The following is a 17173-nucleotide window of genomic DNA, read 5'->3' on the forward strand; positions in this document are numbered from 1 at the left end:
AGACTAGGCTGTACATTTCTCCAAAGAAGACATACAAATTGCTTAGCTCTATGGGAAGATACCACCATGAGTAATTACCTAAAGGTAAAACAAACGTCACTGAGAAAGCAGCTCACCCCTAAAGGATGGCTCTTACCAAAAGGACAGTGACAGCAAATGCTGCCAAGGGGTGGGGGAAGCCGACCCAGTGTTGGGGGAGCGCAAGACTGCACCGCAGCCCGAGGACAGCTCAGCCATTAGAGCTAGAACCACCCTGTGATCCTGTGATCCCACTTCCAGATAGTTACCCAGAGCGATTGAAAGTGGTACACACGAGGTCTGAGCTTTCTTCTGTTTATGACAGCATCATCTGCAATAGCCGCGAGGTGGAAATGGCCTGTCCACCACTCAATGAATGGGGAAACCCTGACGTGTACATACAGTCCAGCCTTAAGAAAGAGATCATGTGTGTGTGTGTGTGTGTATGAAACTGGAGAATATGCTAAGCCAAACAAATCAGGTCCCAACGGGCAGACATTACATTCTGTAATGGTTTATACACTGTCCGTCCATGGTCCACTCCAGGAGGCGATAGAGGACCCCAACTCACAGAAACAAACAAGTGCAGTGGGGTTGCCCAGGGCGGCAGAGATGAAGAAACAGGAACTGTTCAGTGGTATACAATTTCAGTCCCATCAGCTGAGAAAGCTCCAGGTATCTGCTGCCCCATGTGCATATAACATGGCACCACACACTGCGTCTGCTAAGAGCACAGATGAAGTCGAGCCTTGTTGACCACATGCGGACTTTAAGTAAGAGGGGAGCCTGGAGGAAGGTAAACAGGGGATGCAAGCTATCACCCATTTTTAAACAACAACTCTAGCTTTGCTGTGCAAATGGGTAGCAGGTGGCAGGGGTGGGAGCGAGACACCAGCGGGGAAGCTGGGTGAGACAGTGGGGCTGAGCAGAGAAGAGCATGGAGAAGAACAGATTCCGACGTGCTGAGTTCTAGGTGACTGTGGGACATCAGGCAGGTGAACTCAGCAACCAGAAAATGGATAAATGTACTAAGTGTGTTCCTAACGACACTTGGGCCTGAGAAACCGAAGGTTGGGTGATACTACAGGAGTATTAACATAGCACCAGAAGACTAACGCAGTAATAATGCAGAAGAGGCGTTTCTGGCAGTGGTGCTCAATGGTGTCACTTAGCCTTTTTATCTGTGAGTGAGGTGAAGAAACAGAAGGATAATAAAGCACGTCAAAGAGCAGGAACTGTGACTGCTGCGCGACAGTCATCATTTTAAAAAGTGCCATTACTGGGATGGTTAGCCGGAAGTTACTAGATGAAATTTAGCACAGAATGTAACAGGTTCATATTCAATCTCCACACACATACACACACACACACACACACAGAGGAAACATTCAAGATAATCAACTTAAAACGGGTCGAGTGTCAAGACTTATTCTGGTTCCATTTTGGAGAGTTCACCATGGCCATTTGGTCTCACTGCTTTGAGAGCTTATGATAAAGCACATGATACGCATGGGGGATGGAATATGGTGAGGGAAACTGATCACTTTACAGCATCCAGGAGTGAAAACAAGGAGGGGTAGGGTCCCACACGGGGGAGGGGGGGACAATCTCCCATGTGTCCTGCCACCTCCAAGCTGGGGGACCAAGCATTTAACAGATCAGCCTTTGGGGGGACACCTAATATTCATCTCAAGCAGTGTGCATTCTTTCATACTTATTTTAAACCTACAATTTAAATAGTGTCTCCAGTGTACAGAAATTCACCTGAAAAAAGCCCACACCTTTTGTTAGCCACATTCTGTATGTTCTATTGAAGTCGGGGGAGAAGACCTGAGTGCTGAGAACAAAGGCCAACACTATCTCCTGCTGCCTAAGTGGCTGACACAGGGAAAAGGATACAGAGACACTTGGCTGGGAGCCATACGATCTGAGGAACAGTCAGTAATAAAAATGTCCATATATTCAGTGTCTTAACAGCCTCTTCAAGCTTCCCCCAAAAAGTACATAGCTTGAAGAAAAGAAGTATATTTCTCCTGGTTGAGAGAAACCAGTTTTCCAGAATCACAAATCTTTGGTGCAAGGCAAGCATGGTTGGTGTGGTGGCTCATGCCGGCACCTAAGACTCTCAGGAGTCAGATGCAGGAAGATAACCAGGAGTTTGAGGTCACCTTGGGCTATGCTACATAGTGAGTTCCAGGCCAGCCTGCCCTATGACAGTGAGGCCATCTCACTGGGCTGGAAAGATGGCTCAGTGGTTAAAAGCCTTGTGAATTCTGGGCAATCAGGACGATATGAGTTTTCATCCTAGCTCCCATGTATCAAGCTGAGTGTGGTAGAGAGAGAGACTCTGTCGAAAAGAGCTAACACTCTTCTGGACTCTACACACACACACACACACAGATACACACACACAGACACACACACAGACACACACACACAGACACACAGACACACACACACAGACACACAGACACACATACACACACACATCCACCACCAGCAATCAAACAAAAGTCCTCAGCAAGCTCAGAAAATTAACTTGTTTAAAAGTAGAAAGAGTTGAACACAGGTAAAGTTTCATACTCATATCCTCCACAAACACAACACATGAATATGAAAATGTATGCACAACACAAATCTCTCTCTGTTTTTGGTTTTTAAGACAGGGTTTCTCTGTGTAATAGCCCTGGCTGTCCTGGAACTCTCTCTGTAGACCAGGCTGGGCCTGGAACTCAGACATCTGCCTGCCTCTGCCTCTCTTGTGCTAGGATTAAAGGTGTGCACCACCACACCCAGCCATACATTTCCTTTTAAGCAGTTTTGATTATCCAGTCTATCTAAAAGGTTGTCAGAGAAGTCCAAGTTGTATCTGAACTCTTCTCAGGCAAGAGGGACAGCCACCTCCTAGCTTGACCACTTCAGGCCTGGAACAATCCCTGGGATTTACATTCTTTGCTTTTACACTTCAGGCCACTGATGACACTGGATAAATCTTTATGCCTTGAAACAGGGGAGTGATGTTTTCCTGAAGGTCACTTAAAAAAATAGTATCCCATCTTACAATCTCTTTTCAGCCATCTGTCCCCCACTCTGGCAACTCAATCTCCCTTTCTCCCCATCTACCTTGTCCCTCAGGTAAACAGAGCTCTCATGCCCACCTGTCCACTTGGCTGACAGCCAAGGTGAGTCTTCCTGCTCTTCCTGACTGGCAGTGTGGTGAGTCTGGACAATAGCTCACCAAGTCAGAGAGGCAAGACAAAGAACTTTCACTCCAAGTTCCTTTTCTAATTTGTTTATCCCACCATCAAAGACTGCAAGAGTACAGATAGGAGAGTGAAGAAACCACTCATTTAAATTAGAGAGCCAACTTCTCAGTATTGTAAATGATTGCGAGACGTCCTAAGGTCAGATATCATGACTTCAGAATCTGCATGTTTAGCACAGGGTCGTTCCAACGCAGATGCAAAGCGCTGTTCAGAGGGTAAAGCCAGTGCAGCTTGGGTGGGTTCCTCCAATCTCCTCTATCTCTCCATATCCCCTCGGCAACACCAACACTGCAGACATCAGAGATGGAAGCCCCCCATCCCACTCCCACAGGATACCCAGTAACCTGATCTCACAAACATGCAGGGCAGAAGGAGGGAGAAAAACCTGCCCACATTAGAAAGAGATCCTTCAACTTCACTAACCCTCGCACAATGTTAGCCATTTTATGTGTGTTAAGAACACTGTATTCCTAGGCTCTAAGACGAAGCCTTTCAGGTTAAATGGAGAAAGGAGACTTTCCACACTGATCTCTGCTCGCCACCTCACTACCGTAGGGATATGGAAAAGTGTGTGAGTGTAGGCGGGGTCGGGGGAGTGTGAGTATCACAATACATGGAGTCAGAGGACAGCTTTGTGGAGTTGGACTGCCAGGCTTTCCTGGTAAGGACCTTAATCCTGAGTCATCTTTAGGGGAATAAAAACGTTCTTAAGTTTGATTTTTTTTTTTTTTTGTCGTTCTGACACAGGGCCTCTCTGTTATGCAGCTCTGGTTCTCCTGGAACTCTATGTAGATCAGGCTGTCCTGGAACTCACAGATACCTACCTGCTGGGATTAAAGGCTTACACCACCACACCTGGCTTTTTAAAGGTAGATCTTTATATACAGGCAAACAAGAACATAAACTTTGCCAAAACCAAAGTTTTTAAGAATACATGAAAACCAATTAGTTCTTAACCTACTAAAGTCACACATGAAGTTAACTTGAAAACAGATCTGCCTGCTTTTCCATGGGTGAATTTTCCAGGGACTAAGCCAGACTTTACAGAATACATTACAATGTGGATGAACAAAGCCAGGGAGCTTTAGCTGGCCTGGTAAGCCACTCAGAACCACCAGAGAGCAGATAATTCACCGCCGCTCAAGACTCCAGTTCTAGACCTAAATGTGCTGGCAACCTTAAGATCCTGTTTCTAGGTAGAAAAAAACAAACAAACAAACAAACAAAGGAAACCACCAAGAACAAAGCTCTCCAGTCGGTGGGTGTTGAAAGGACTTCGCACAGTAAATCAACAGGCTGCTGTCCTGTTTTCTCCACAGCCAGACTGAAATAATACAGCCCCAGCAGAGGTGTGAATTACCCCCATTCATCTTAATGGAGTGTTAACTTCAAAGGCTTGTTTTAACCATTTAAATGCTAAGCTCATGAGTAAACATTGTTAAGGAAAAAAAGTACAACTTAAACATTCACTCTGAACATATGAAAGTAATTTACGGTCTTGGCATTTTGTCTTTTAATTTAGCAAATAACTCTCCAAATGTTAGAAAAGTGTGTATTTTGTGCATTTCTTAGTTTTAATTTAAATAGTTATTACCTAATAAATTATGACCATTAAGCCCATAAGGAGAAAGCCCAGATTTCCCAGAAAAAAAATGCTGGGAGTACTTGGACAAGGTTATGAAGGGGCCATGGCTCTTACCAGCCTTCTCATCGACTTCCTTGAAATTTACAGAAAATGTGACCTCAAACAGGCAACCAGGCAAGACAGGATGTTAAAGTCAAACTGACCACCACCGCCAGCTATTTTTTTTTTTTGATAGTAACTCAATTTTGTGCAGTGTTACAAAGGGTATTTGTTTCTTGCCAAACCTCTCAGGGCACCAGCTTAAGAACAGGTGACAAACGTATTAATTGATGCCCAGCTGTCACCACGCTTAACATTTGCCCCTGGGGGCATCCTTGCATCTGTTGTAGATTTAGGGTTATTTTGGTATTACCAGAGTTAAGATTTATTTAAGCAGCTGAACACCTATGAGCATTATTTCATAAACAGAAGAGTAGGTACAAGTAGCAGAGTCGGTGAGTTCCAGTGTGAGGCGGAAAGAGAGGCCGCGTTTGCTGTGCTATGGCATGCTAAGTGATGAGAAGCACTGCAGAAGGAGAAGCACACAGCTGGCAGGGAACTGTGGGAAAGTACTAACCTCTGCTTCCGGTGCCAGCTCCTGGGGAGTGAAGGTCAAAGTTATGCAAGCAGAAGATGAAAACTCCAAGACTTCGTTCCATGCCCTTGGGTAAAAACCATTTCATTGTACTGCTCCAGATAAGGGATCAGACAGAGAAACAGGACAAAACATCTAGTAAGAAAGCCTAGTTGTTCTGCATCTAATTTATCAAAGGCGATTTAATCCTCCCAATAGTCATGAAAATGGGTATTCATTCCCTTGCATGGAATTGAAAGTAGAGGCTCAGGGGTTAAGAGTTGAATGATTTCCTTAAGACTTGAATCCAGCTCTTCCCAACCCGAAGTGTGTGGCCTTTCCATTGTACTCAGAGCTCTCAAGTTGCCAGCGTTCCCTTTGATCTTTTTTAAAAGAGAGCTCTGTTGCAAACTTTCAGCCTCTTTCCTAAGTGGGAGGCAAGAGGACACCTGCAAAAGTGTGTGTTTCCATATATGCAAATCATCACTTTGCATGAAACTCTCCATTTTACAAGTCAACTGCTGCAGGATTAAAAAAATTATTTTATGTGCATTGGCACTTTGACCATGGGTGCTGGATCCCCTGGAACTGGAATTACAGACAGTTGTGAGCTGTCATATGGGTGCTGGGAATTGAACCTGGGTCCTCAGGAACTGGGTACTCTTAACCACTGAGTCATCTCTCTAGTCCCTGCTGCAGAAGTTTTAACTTAGGTGTCCTGGCTGTGGCAGGCTGCCAGACATGGGACCCTTTACACTGAATCTTCTTGGCAGAGGAGTCCCAGGTTCATGTTTCCAACTGGGAATCATGTCAATGGTCAGAAAGCAATGTACAATTTCTAAACATGAGACAGATCATCACTATGCATGTTTTCTAGGAATAATGTTACATATTACAGTCACAAACTGAGAAGGTTTGGAGAGCTTTCAGACTCATAAGCTACAGGAAAATATCAGGTAAGACTGTGGAGAAGGGCCGTACCCAGTAGAGAAATTCCAGTTTCTGACGGACACTAATATTAACCCATACTGAGAATCAATTTTGTATATAAATGTAATACACTGGCTTCGTAGAAAAAGAAAAACTGCTTCTTTATATATTGTGGGGAGGCAGATCAACTTAAGACAGAGGCCCTCCTGAGAGGACAATGGCAGTTTTAGCTCTATGTCCTTGCCTAGGAGCAGTCTTGGCAAAGCCTGTCCAGAGCTGGACAGTTTCTGGGATGACTCTTCCCCCTGGGCTGTGGTTATTAGTCCTTGGGCAGCTGTACCTGAGGTATCCCACATTCTTTGCTAACATGTCTGGCTTAGCTGTCTGCTGACCTGACCTTGCCCCACTTGCTTCCTGGCAAACAGTATATATGAGGCTGCACTTCATAATAAACCAGATTGGCTTGGCATACGCCATCAGCTTGGGCAAAACCTTTTGGTCCCTGCTATTGCTTTTTGTCTCACTCACTTCTCATCTTCGTTATTTACCATCCCTGGTCCTTTCTCTCAATACCTCACTACTGCTACAATATATATTGCAATCTTTAATTCTATGTGTATGGATATTTTACATGCATGTATGTCTACGTATCACATGTGTGCTTTATGGCTGCAGAGGCCAGAAGACGGTGTTGACTCCCCTGGTTGTCAACTGCCATGTGGGTGCTGGGAATTGAATCTGAGTCCTACGGAAGAGCAATGAGTGCTCTTATCTGTTGAGCCATCTTTCCAGCCCCTGATTCTTTATATTTAAAAAAATGTTTCCCTGTGGAAAAGCTTGTTAGAAAAAGTGGTGGTGCATGCCTTTAATCCCAGCACTCGGGGAGGTAGAAGCCAGTGGATTTCTGTGAGTTTGAGGCCAGCCTGGTCTACAGAACTAGTGAGAAACCTTGTCTCAAACCTTCCCCCCCAAAAAACCCCACAAAAGTATCCAAGGGCTTTGGAAGAGTTTGGCGGTTTCTTAGAAAACAAAACATACATTTACAATGGACCAAGTGTTCCTTCCTATTGAATGCCCCCCCACTGAAAACATGATCATGTAAAAACCTGCACACACACATTTTTAGTTTTAGCACCTTTATTGATAGTTGGCAAAACTTGGAAGAAGTAGGAAGGTCTTCTAAGAGGTGAGTGGATCAACAAGCTTGATATGTCCCTATAACTGGATATTATTCAGTATTAAAAGGAAACAAGCTATTAAATAAAAAGTCAGTCTGAAAATGACACAGGGTCCTACAAGATCCCAGCCATGGCCTTCTGGTAAAAAGATCAGTGGAGACGAAGAACAAGGCCTTTAGCATTCCTAGGTATAACATGTGCTATACTGACACAGGCGTTCATATCAGGGAAAGCTAGAGGTCAGGGTAGGAAGTCACAGGGAACCCCTTATTTCATTCACTCCATAAAACAATAAAGGCTACTTATTTTTTTTAAGTCACAAATGGCAGGTATGTGCCAGGATGGTGGCGCACACCTTTAACACCAGCACTTGTGAAGCAGCAGCAGGCAGATAGCTGTAAGTTCAAGGCCAGCCTGGACAATACAGCGAGATTCTGTCTCAAAAACAAAACAAAACTCCCACACAAAACAGTAATTCAATATATTTAAGAACAACGTTCTGAGTATTTCTAATTTTTGGTAAAAATTAAAATGATTAAATTCCTACTTTCTGGTGTATATTGCTGCTCTTTTTCGCTTTTCTGGTAATAATTTTCCTGAGTATAATTTTCATATTCAGTGCCTTCCAGAATGATTCCTTCTTACTGACAGAGGTAAATTATTCTTTGTAATAGAAAATTATTTTATTTATTGTTGACCCAGTCAAAAATGATGAGTGCTAAACTGAAGCTCCCAACCGAGGCACCAGTGATGAGCAGGAACAAGGCCTGTGGAGACAAAGGACACAGTGAGGCAAGCCCCCGCCCTTCTCTGCAGTGCAGCTCAGGCTCCTCTCAAATACCCAGCAATCCTCCTGCCTCAGCCTCCCCAGAGCTGGAATGACAGGCGTGAGCATCATGCCCGATCCAAAATGTACTTTACATATTAAGGTACATATTGACTTCTTAGACATAGACACAGTCACAAAAAAATGACAAACTAGTTCTTCAGATGAAAGAGTTGAAAACAACCTACCCCAAGCTTTTTCCATGAGAGAATATCCTCTCTGCTGAGTTTTAGATAAAATAATCCTGGGAACACAAAAATCAAGCATGTTGAAGTGCTGGCACCTACAAGGTAGAGGAGAAAAACAAGACACCGTTGGATTCAGCTGTGAGAGCAAAGATTTTATTATCCCTTTTATTTCTGCAGAGCTAGAAATCAAATCTAAGAAGTCTACAACTGAGACACCCTCCCCTGTCCCTTTTATTACATGATTTTTTAAAAATGGAAACTTACCAACTACACCAAATACATTCCTAATGTCAGGAACATACATTGCAAGTAAAACAATGATAACATTGAGCGCTAACGTGGTCAGAGAATGCCGAATCCATGAAAATGGAAAATTTGAGAAAAGTAACATCATTAAAGCTTTTCTGGCCTGTGTAACAGAAAAAAGAGTCAGGCAAAATGGAAGGATCAAAGGCATAGCATTTTCTTAGAGAAACACATGTATAGTAACCATAATATTTTTATCCCAGATCATTTATATTCCCCAGACACAGCATAAACTATCATTATGCAGTGTTTTTACACACAGAAACCTTTCTGAGTAAGCTTCATAAAAATTATTTTGCTTGAATTCCACACAAAAGTTTCACAGGCGATTTTTTTAGATTCTGTAATTCGAAAAATTACAAGAAATAACAGTGTGTTATGAAATCACAAAGAACAATTTTCATTAAATTCAATAGATAAACAAACTTCCAAGTGGAAAAAAATAAACCATGGCATGGAAAAGAAATACCATTCTGTTTTATTTCTGTTATCTCTTCTATGGCATGTAAATACAAAAAAAAAAAAAAAAAAAGGTTCCTGCATCTTCTATTGCTAGGGTGGGCAGGCCACTGGCAACCACAGCCCACAAGGACCCCTGGTCCTCCAGTATCACAGGGAGGAGCAAGAATTCTGGAAGGTCCTGGTCTTTAGACACACGAGTTCAAAATGCCTGGGCAGAAGCATTTCTACCCATTGCCATTGTTTTCATTTTCATGGAAATTCTTCAGATTCTTATGTGTGTAGCGACTGGATACAGAATGGAAATCTGTTCCCCCTCTTAAATTCTAGAACAAGTACAAAGCCTAAGCATGAACTCCCTGTGGGAAGCAACCTGTCACAGGACAAGAGGGGCTTGTTTCTGCTGATGCGACTGCTTTGCTTTGTGCATATTCTTTTGAAAGCTGAACACAGAAAGACATGCCCCCCCCCAAAAAAAAACCACTTTAGAACTATAGTCTCCAAATTGGAAACAAAACTGAGGGAGAGGTAAATCTAAACTAAATCTCAGCAAGCACAAATTAGCTTCGAGGTTCACTGTTATTTTTGGGCTTTCATGGAACCATATGCTAGTATGAGGTCTTGGATCAATTACTTGACAAATGAATAAGACACACAAGACTAGCAGTGATTCAAAGGTTCTGGTCTGCAGAGAATTAGTGTTGCCATCCTTGGGAGTCAGGACACTAAGCAACAAAATCTTTAGGCATACTCACAGGGAAGTGGATCAGAGGGACCGTCAGAAGCACTGCAAACAGTATGCATAGCTTCACCGCCATGACAACACCATCATGTGGCAAGTATTTACTATAACCTTGTAGTAATTCTGACTCCACTTTGTCTGTAAATAAATTAAAACAACAACAGCAGCGGCAATCAGAGTCGCATTATAAACTATTCACCACTATATCAATAGTAGCAAAATTATTTTCTTTTGGCTTATTACATCATAGTAGGCTTGGATTCCATTCTGAAATTCATTTTTTTTAAAGATTGATTTATTATGTATACAGTATTCTGTCTGCACGTATGTCTTCAGGCCAGAAGAGGGCACCAGATTTCATTACAGACGGTTGTGAACCACCATGTGGTTGCTGGGAATTGAACTCAGGACCTCTGGAACAACTGTCAGTGCTCTTAATCCCTAAGCCATCTCTGCAGCCCCTGAAATTCATTTCTGACCCCTTTCTCTCTGCTACTCAGTATTTTCCTGAGATGTACACTTCTCTCTACAATGTATTACATTTATTTACTTATTTGGGTGTGTCTGTGCCATTGCACACAAAAGGAGCTCAGAGGACAACTTGCAACAGTTGAGTCTCTTCTTCTACCCTGTGTGCCCTGAGAATCAAACTTAGGCCACTGGGCTTGGTGGCAAGTGCTTTACCTGTTGAGACATCTGCCAGCCCATGTCAACTCTTTTGTGTTCTTTAAGAAACTTTAAACCAGGACACACAAAGTCTTCAAAATTAGGACAAAAAAACCCCTGTATTTAAAGTGTCTCCTTAACCAGGTGTGATGGGGCATGGCTTTTATCAAAGCAATGGGAAGACAGAGGCAGATGAATCTTTGTGAGTTTGAGGCTAGCCTGGTCTACCTAGCATGTTCCAAGCCAGTGAGGCCCTGTCACAAAAACAACAAAATAAAACAAAACACACACCAAAGCAAAACTCCTTAGAACTTGTCCATAAGTTTAACGAAAGTGTCTGTAAAGTACTTGCATGTAATACTGCTAAGCTTGGTCACCGTGGCAACGAGAGGTAGGCTCACAAATGCCAGGCAGTTTGCCCGAGAACACGTAGCAGGGGGGCGGAGCAGAGCATCCCACACTTTTGTGATAGCCTTCCCTCCATACCAGCGTTTTCTCATATTTCAGCGTTCTGTGCAATACTGTACTTTCAGGGGTTGTCTCTATAGTCTGCATGGTGTTTCGTGCACACTATCAGTTTTGTCCGTCTCCATCTTGCATATGAGAAAATGAAGCTCTAAGAAAATAGCATCTTTATTCAGGACAGAGAGAGACAGGACTGAGAGATGCCAACCCTGCTTTCCATTCACATGGTTTCCCTCACCCAGGTCCTGTGAGAAAGAAAGAAATGAGGGCACTCACATCACACCTCAAGACCTAAGGACAAAGATGAGTTTGAACTTAAAATGCAATGGGGCTTTTTCATTTCAGAGAATAGGGTTTTAGAAATAAGACGATCACATTTCAAAAATACAAAAATTGAAGGAAATATAACGCCTCTGCTTTTCTAAGTTTTAAGAGATAAGAGGACTCCCTAAAAACACAACAGAAAGTCTATACACCATGAACAAATCTGATTCTACAGTGAGATGACAATGCACATTCAAATCCCACTACCGACTAGCAAGTTCTCTGGTCTTAGTCCCTATGTCTTCACATGACAATAGTTCATGGACTTCAACAGCTACTGAACGCACGGAATGATAGATATGTGTGCTGCCATTCGAAGTCATGGAGGATTGTCTTGACTAGCATAGTTAAGGTAGATTCAGTGTGGGTGATATTATTCCATGGGCCAGGATCCTCGACTGTCTGAAAAGGAGAATGGACAGACCTCATTACTCCTGATTCTTCTGACAATGCCCCCCCCTCGCCATGATGGACTGAATCCGTGAACTGGGAGCCATAATAAACCCTTCCTCCTTCAGGGTGCTTTGTGCCCCAGGTACTTTGTTGCAGCAATGCGGAACAGAGAGGAGTGTATTGTGAGCCAAATTACTCACAAGTACAGAGTGGAAAGAAAATACCAGAAACAAAAAACAGAAAGTAATGGCTATAATCACTAAAGTAATGAGGCTCTGAGCTAGGCTAGTCATCATTGGCACAGGAGAGAAACAAAATTGTCTACAGTGCTACAGACAAAATTACACAATGAAGAATGGGACTAGGTAGGAAAACTGGGAGGAACCAAGAAATCTGGATTCTATTTCCAAATCTGGGAGATACTTGGGAGTCTTTGGAGAAATATGGCAAACTATTTTATTTCCATTTTCTGAATCATAAAATGGGCTATTAACACTTCTTGTTTAACAACCTCACAGACATTAAAATGGTCTGGTTACCCAATGTTTGGGCACCAGCCTGGCTCACCAGAGGGATGCTTTTCCTCTTTAACATCTGTGATTAGAACCAATATTATAATGTAGGTTGATACTTACAGATCCCTTTAATCTGACAGAAGTCTGATATTAACTAAACGTTGAGAGTCTGGGGTAAAGATTCCAATCAGCTCCAGAGTATTAAGAACTACATTTACTAGAAACACCACTTCCCCAGGGAGAAAAACTTCTGAGCCAGCCTTCCTCTATTCTTAGCCAAGCCTTAACATATGTAAGGATCAATTACAGCACACTTATTTGGACTCAGAAAAAGCTTCACAAATTCAAGAAGGGACCCGATGGTGATTTTTGCAAGTCATTTGCACCACTGCCGTCACGTGGCTTAAGACACTGAGGAAGATTTCCGTAAAGTCGCAGCAAGAAAACTGGCTTGCATGCAGAAAGATGCCTTTAATTCCAGGCCACTTTGCCTCTCTGGGATAACACTGCTAACCTGAAAAGATGAATGACAAGCTTGAACTTCAGGCTAGGTCTACCAAACCAACAATTTCCTGCTGTCAGACAGCTCTGACTACACCATTTGAAAGTCACAGTACAAGGCATTTCCTGATTACAATTAACAATGGGGGAAAAAAAAGAGAGAAAGAACTACTACAAGGAACAAATTATTACTCCTGCCCTCTACCTTTAGGAGGGCGTTGTCACCCATCTGTCACCCACTGTGTGATCCCATCGGCTGTTCATTCCTTCAGTACACAGCATCTGAACGCACAGGGGCTACAGAGGAGGGCTAAGTTAGAGGTACCTGACAGCTTCACTTGGCAACATGGCAAATCCCTGTCTAGGAAACACTTCATCTGATAATGAAAATAACAGTGAATGGATGTCAGACAGACATATGACAGGGACTTAGATAAGCCACGGTTTCTTAAAGTTCACTTTAATTAGAAGCTAGAACAAAGCAGTATGGCCTGGGTTTTATGGGTTTTTTTGAGGTGGGACAGTGTTGAAAGCACTGGATTTGGAAAAGGAAGAAACAGAACCCGAGAGCTTCTGTTCCATCTGTCTCTGGAGGTAGTGGCCTCATTACTCATCTAAACATCTGAGTTGCTGGGTGGCAGGCATTGCGCTCGGCCTGGGCAGCATGCTTTTCTGGATGATACACACAGAACTCCACTACTCTCGCCCTGCAGCAGGATCAAATGCAAGCACAAACTTCGATGAGTAGGATTGCCTTGCTACTGTTGAAATAACAGACATACAGAACCACTGTAATTGTGTCACATGCTGATAACACCTAGATAACAGAGCACATACTGAAAAGCTGTCATACAGAAGAGGGGCTGGGGAGAGGGTTCAGTTGGTACAATGGTTGCCTTGCAGCTATGAGGATCTGAGTTCGATCCCTAGAATCCATCTTTAAAAAATCTGCGTGTGGTTGGTATGCTGTAGAATAATCCTGTACACTGTGAAACTGTATTCCTCTGATTGTTAATAAAAAGCTGAGTAGTCATTAGCTAGGCTAGATTTTGGGGCAGAGAGCATGCTGGGACGAAGAGGGTGGAGTCAGAGAAGTCGCCAGGAGAGAGAGGGAGCAGGAGATGAACATGCCACGCTAATAAAGGTACCGCCACATGGTAGAGCATAAAGAAGAAATATGGGCCAATTTAAATAATAAAAGTTAGCAAGCAACAAGTCTGAGCAATTGGCTGAGCATCAATCAATATTGATTTGCTGTGGCTATACAGGAGTGACTGCCAGGACACAGAAAATCTCTGCCTATAAACACAGTGATGGGGAGGCAGACAGGTGGCGTCCCTGCAGCTTGCTGACCAGCCAACCCAAAAGCCTACTTGTAAATTTCAGGTCCAGTAAAGACCCTGTCTCAAAAACCAAACCAAAACAAACAAAAAACAGGGTGGAAGGCTCCTGAAGAGTGACACCCGAGCTTGTCCTCTGACCTTCACCCTCACAGGTGCACACATGTACCTGTGCATATATACTACACACGTAAGGATAATTAGAAGCATAGTGCCGAAGTAAGGGACACATATAACTATAAAGAGTCCTCATTTGAGAAGGACTACTACGTGCCAAATACTATAGCAGAATTTTATATAGAATTCATTTCTGCCTCACTATAATCTATGCAGTTATAGATTGGGAGCTGAAGATGCTTCGATGTAGAGGCTCCCCTCAAGGTCACAGAGCTAGTTAGGGAATGGCAGTTAGTTAAATGACCAGATTTGTTGGATTTCAAAACCGGTATTGTTCTCAAAGGGCCTAGGCAATGTGGTGGTATAAGAAAACATTGTCTAAAGACTTGCAGCTTGGAGAAACTGGGAGAAAAGTATTAATAAAGTTCACAGCTGGTGACCACTGAAGTCTCAAACTTGAAAGGTGTACAAAGCCATCAACCAGGTCACCAACGGCTGAGCACCCCAAGTAGTATCAGCCATTCACTCGCAGTCACTATAAAAACATTTATAAGCTGAAGAATACATTCAAAACTGGGCGTGTTGAACAGTATGTGCTATGATGTGATTGTTTGCAATTTTTGCTCATATTTTCTTTCTTTTTCTAGACTTTGTTTTTGTTCTTGACATTCTTGTTGAAAGAGGAAAAAAACCCCAATAAACCATGCAGGAAACATTTCCAAAATAAATAAAAGAGAATTTGCTCATGTTTTATAAGTCTACACGTGTCTTTAAGAAACTTAAAGAGAAAGGCCCTCATGCAGCAGAGGCAGTGATGCCTTACACACATGCTGTATAGATTCAGATGGAGGCAGTGATGCCTTACATACATGCTATATAGATTCAGATGGAGGCAGTGATGTTTTATACACATGCTACATAGATTCAGATGGAGGCAGTGATGCCTTACGCACATGCTATGTAGATTCAGATGGAGGCAGTGACGTCTTACACAAATGCTATATAGATGCAGCAGAGGCAGTGATGCCTTACATACATGCTATATAGATTCAGATGGAGGCAGGATGCCTTACACACATGCTATATAGATGCAGCAGAGGCAGTGATGCCTTACATACATGCTATGTAGATTCAGATGGAGGCAGTGACGTCTTACACAAATGCTATATAGATGCAGCAGAGGCAGTGATGCCTTACATACATGCTATATAGATTCAGATGGAGGCAGGATGCCTTACACACATGCTATATAGATTCAGATGGAGGCAGTGATGCCTTACGCACCTGCTGTATAGATTCAGATGGAGACAGTGATGCCTTACACACATGCTATATAGATGCAGCAGAGGCAGTGATGCCCAGCATCTGTGTGCTGTACTACCATTTGCTTCCTGAATTGCTCTTTTGTAATTATTGAGGTGGTTTACTCTCTTAACCTGTAAGTTTATCATCTAGAGTCTAACATACTGAATATGTACGTTTTTTTTTTCATTTTTTTGAGACAGGGTCTCACTATGTAGCTCTGGGTATCTTGGAACTCACTATGTAGACCTGTCTGATCCTGAATTCAGAGATCCACCTGCCTTTGCCTCCTAAGTGTTGGGATTAAAGGTGTGCATCACCGTGCCTGACTTTGTTTTTTTTATTTTTATTTTTTTAAAAATTTTTTTGTTTTTTTTTTTTTACGAGACAGGGTTTCTCTGTATTGTTTTGGAGGCTGTTGGTCCAGACTAGCCTCAAACTCACAGAGATCCGCCTGCCTCTGCCTCCCGAGTGCTGGGATTAAAGGCGTGCGCCACCACCGCCTGGCCGTGCCTGACTTTGGATGTGTAATTTTAAAAGATCCAAATTGTTATTTTATTGAGATATTAATATGTTTGAAATTTTACATAAAAGTCTAAGAAAAATTTTAGGGGCTAGAGAGATGGCTTAGCCGTTAAGGATGTGTAGCACTCACACAGAGAACAGGAATTTGACACTCAAGTTGGAGGGGACACAGCCACCTGTTTCTGGGGTAATTCCAGCTTCCTGGGTCTGATGCCCTCTTCAGGCCTCCACAGGTACTCCAGTCACATGCACAAACTCACACTTAGACACATACATACATGCACACACACATACATAAAAATAAACATCTAAAAAGGGGGAAAACTTTCCCGTGAAGTCATCACTCTCAAGTCTGACTCACCTTTGTCAGAGGAAGGGAGTAACAAAGTCACTGCAGTGCTGACAGTGGCCTGACAGATGAACTTACTAGGGAAAGGTAGAAAGAATGGCCACGGCGGGTGTGACGTCACCCGTGCTTCCTTCATCACCTATAGTTAAGAATATACTCACCATAGAAAGTGAGGTATCCGAAGAGTGCAGACACAAAGTAAAGCAGGAAGCTTAAAGCGATCGCTGTATTGGTCACATTCTGCATCCTCTTCTTCGAGGGGCTGAAACACAAGAACCAGCAAGAGTTGGTAAAGCCAGCGATCCGAGTCACATCTGGAGAGACAAGCATCTCTCAGGCTGGTCAGGACTTTTCAGACAAGCATGAGTTCATCCGTAACTACACATTAGAGTTCACAAGTGTCCACTCACTGAAAAGAGGGTGCCACTGGCAACAGTCCCAATGAGGACAGAAGTGGCCCTTGTTTGCCTTGTCTGTTTTTTAACTAACACTTCTTAGAATTCAGGACAACAGAGAAGAACTCGTAAGTGAGAATGAAATTCAATCAGCAAGCCCCCGAGGTAAA

The 17173-nt window shown here is 43.0% G+C and overlaps 1 protein-coding gene across 3 annotated transcripts in view; it reads right to left on the reverse strand.

The window, feature by feature from the left end:
• Positions 1-7531: 7531 nt before the first annotated feature.
• The window catches only part of Slc38a6 (solute carrier family 38 member 6), a 64310-nt gene continuing 54668 nt past the window's right edge, over positions 7532-17173 (reverse strand). For all 3 annotated transcript variants that reach the window (XM_040742937.1, XM_040742938.1, XM_040742939.1), the window contains 5 exons: positions 16770-16870; positions 10125-10249; positions 8869-9013; positions 8605-8699; positions 7532-8357 (listed from right to left, as the gene is read on the reverse strand). In XM_040742937.1, the coding sequence (XP_040598871.1) occupies positions 8274-8357; positions 8605-8699; positions 8869-9013; positions 10125-10249; positions 16770-16870 (550 nt within the window). In that variant the 3' untranslated portion in view covers positions 7532-8273. The remainder of the gene's footprint in view (positions 8358-8604; positions 8700-8868; positions 9014-10124; positions 10250-16769; positions 16871-17173) is intronic.

This window comes from Mesocricetus auratus, unplaced genomic scaffold (assembly GCF_017639785.1).
Source record: "Mesocricetus auratus isolate SY011 unplaced genomic scaffold, BCM_Maur_2.0 Super-Scaffold_15014, whole genome shotgun sequence".
Lineage (NCBI taxonomy): Eukaryota > Metazoa > Chordata > Mammalia > Rodentia > Cricetidae > Mesocricetus > Mesocricetus auratus.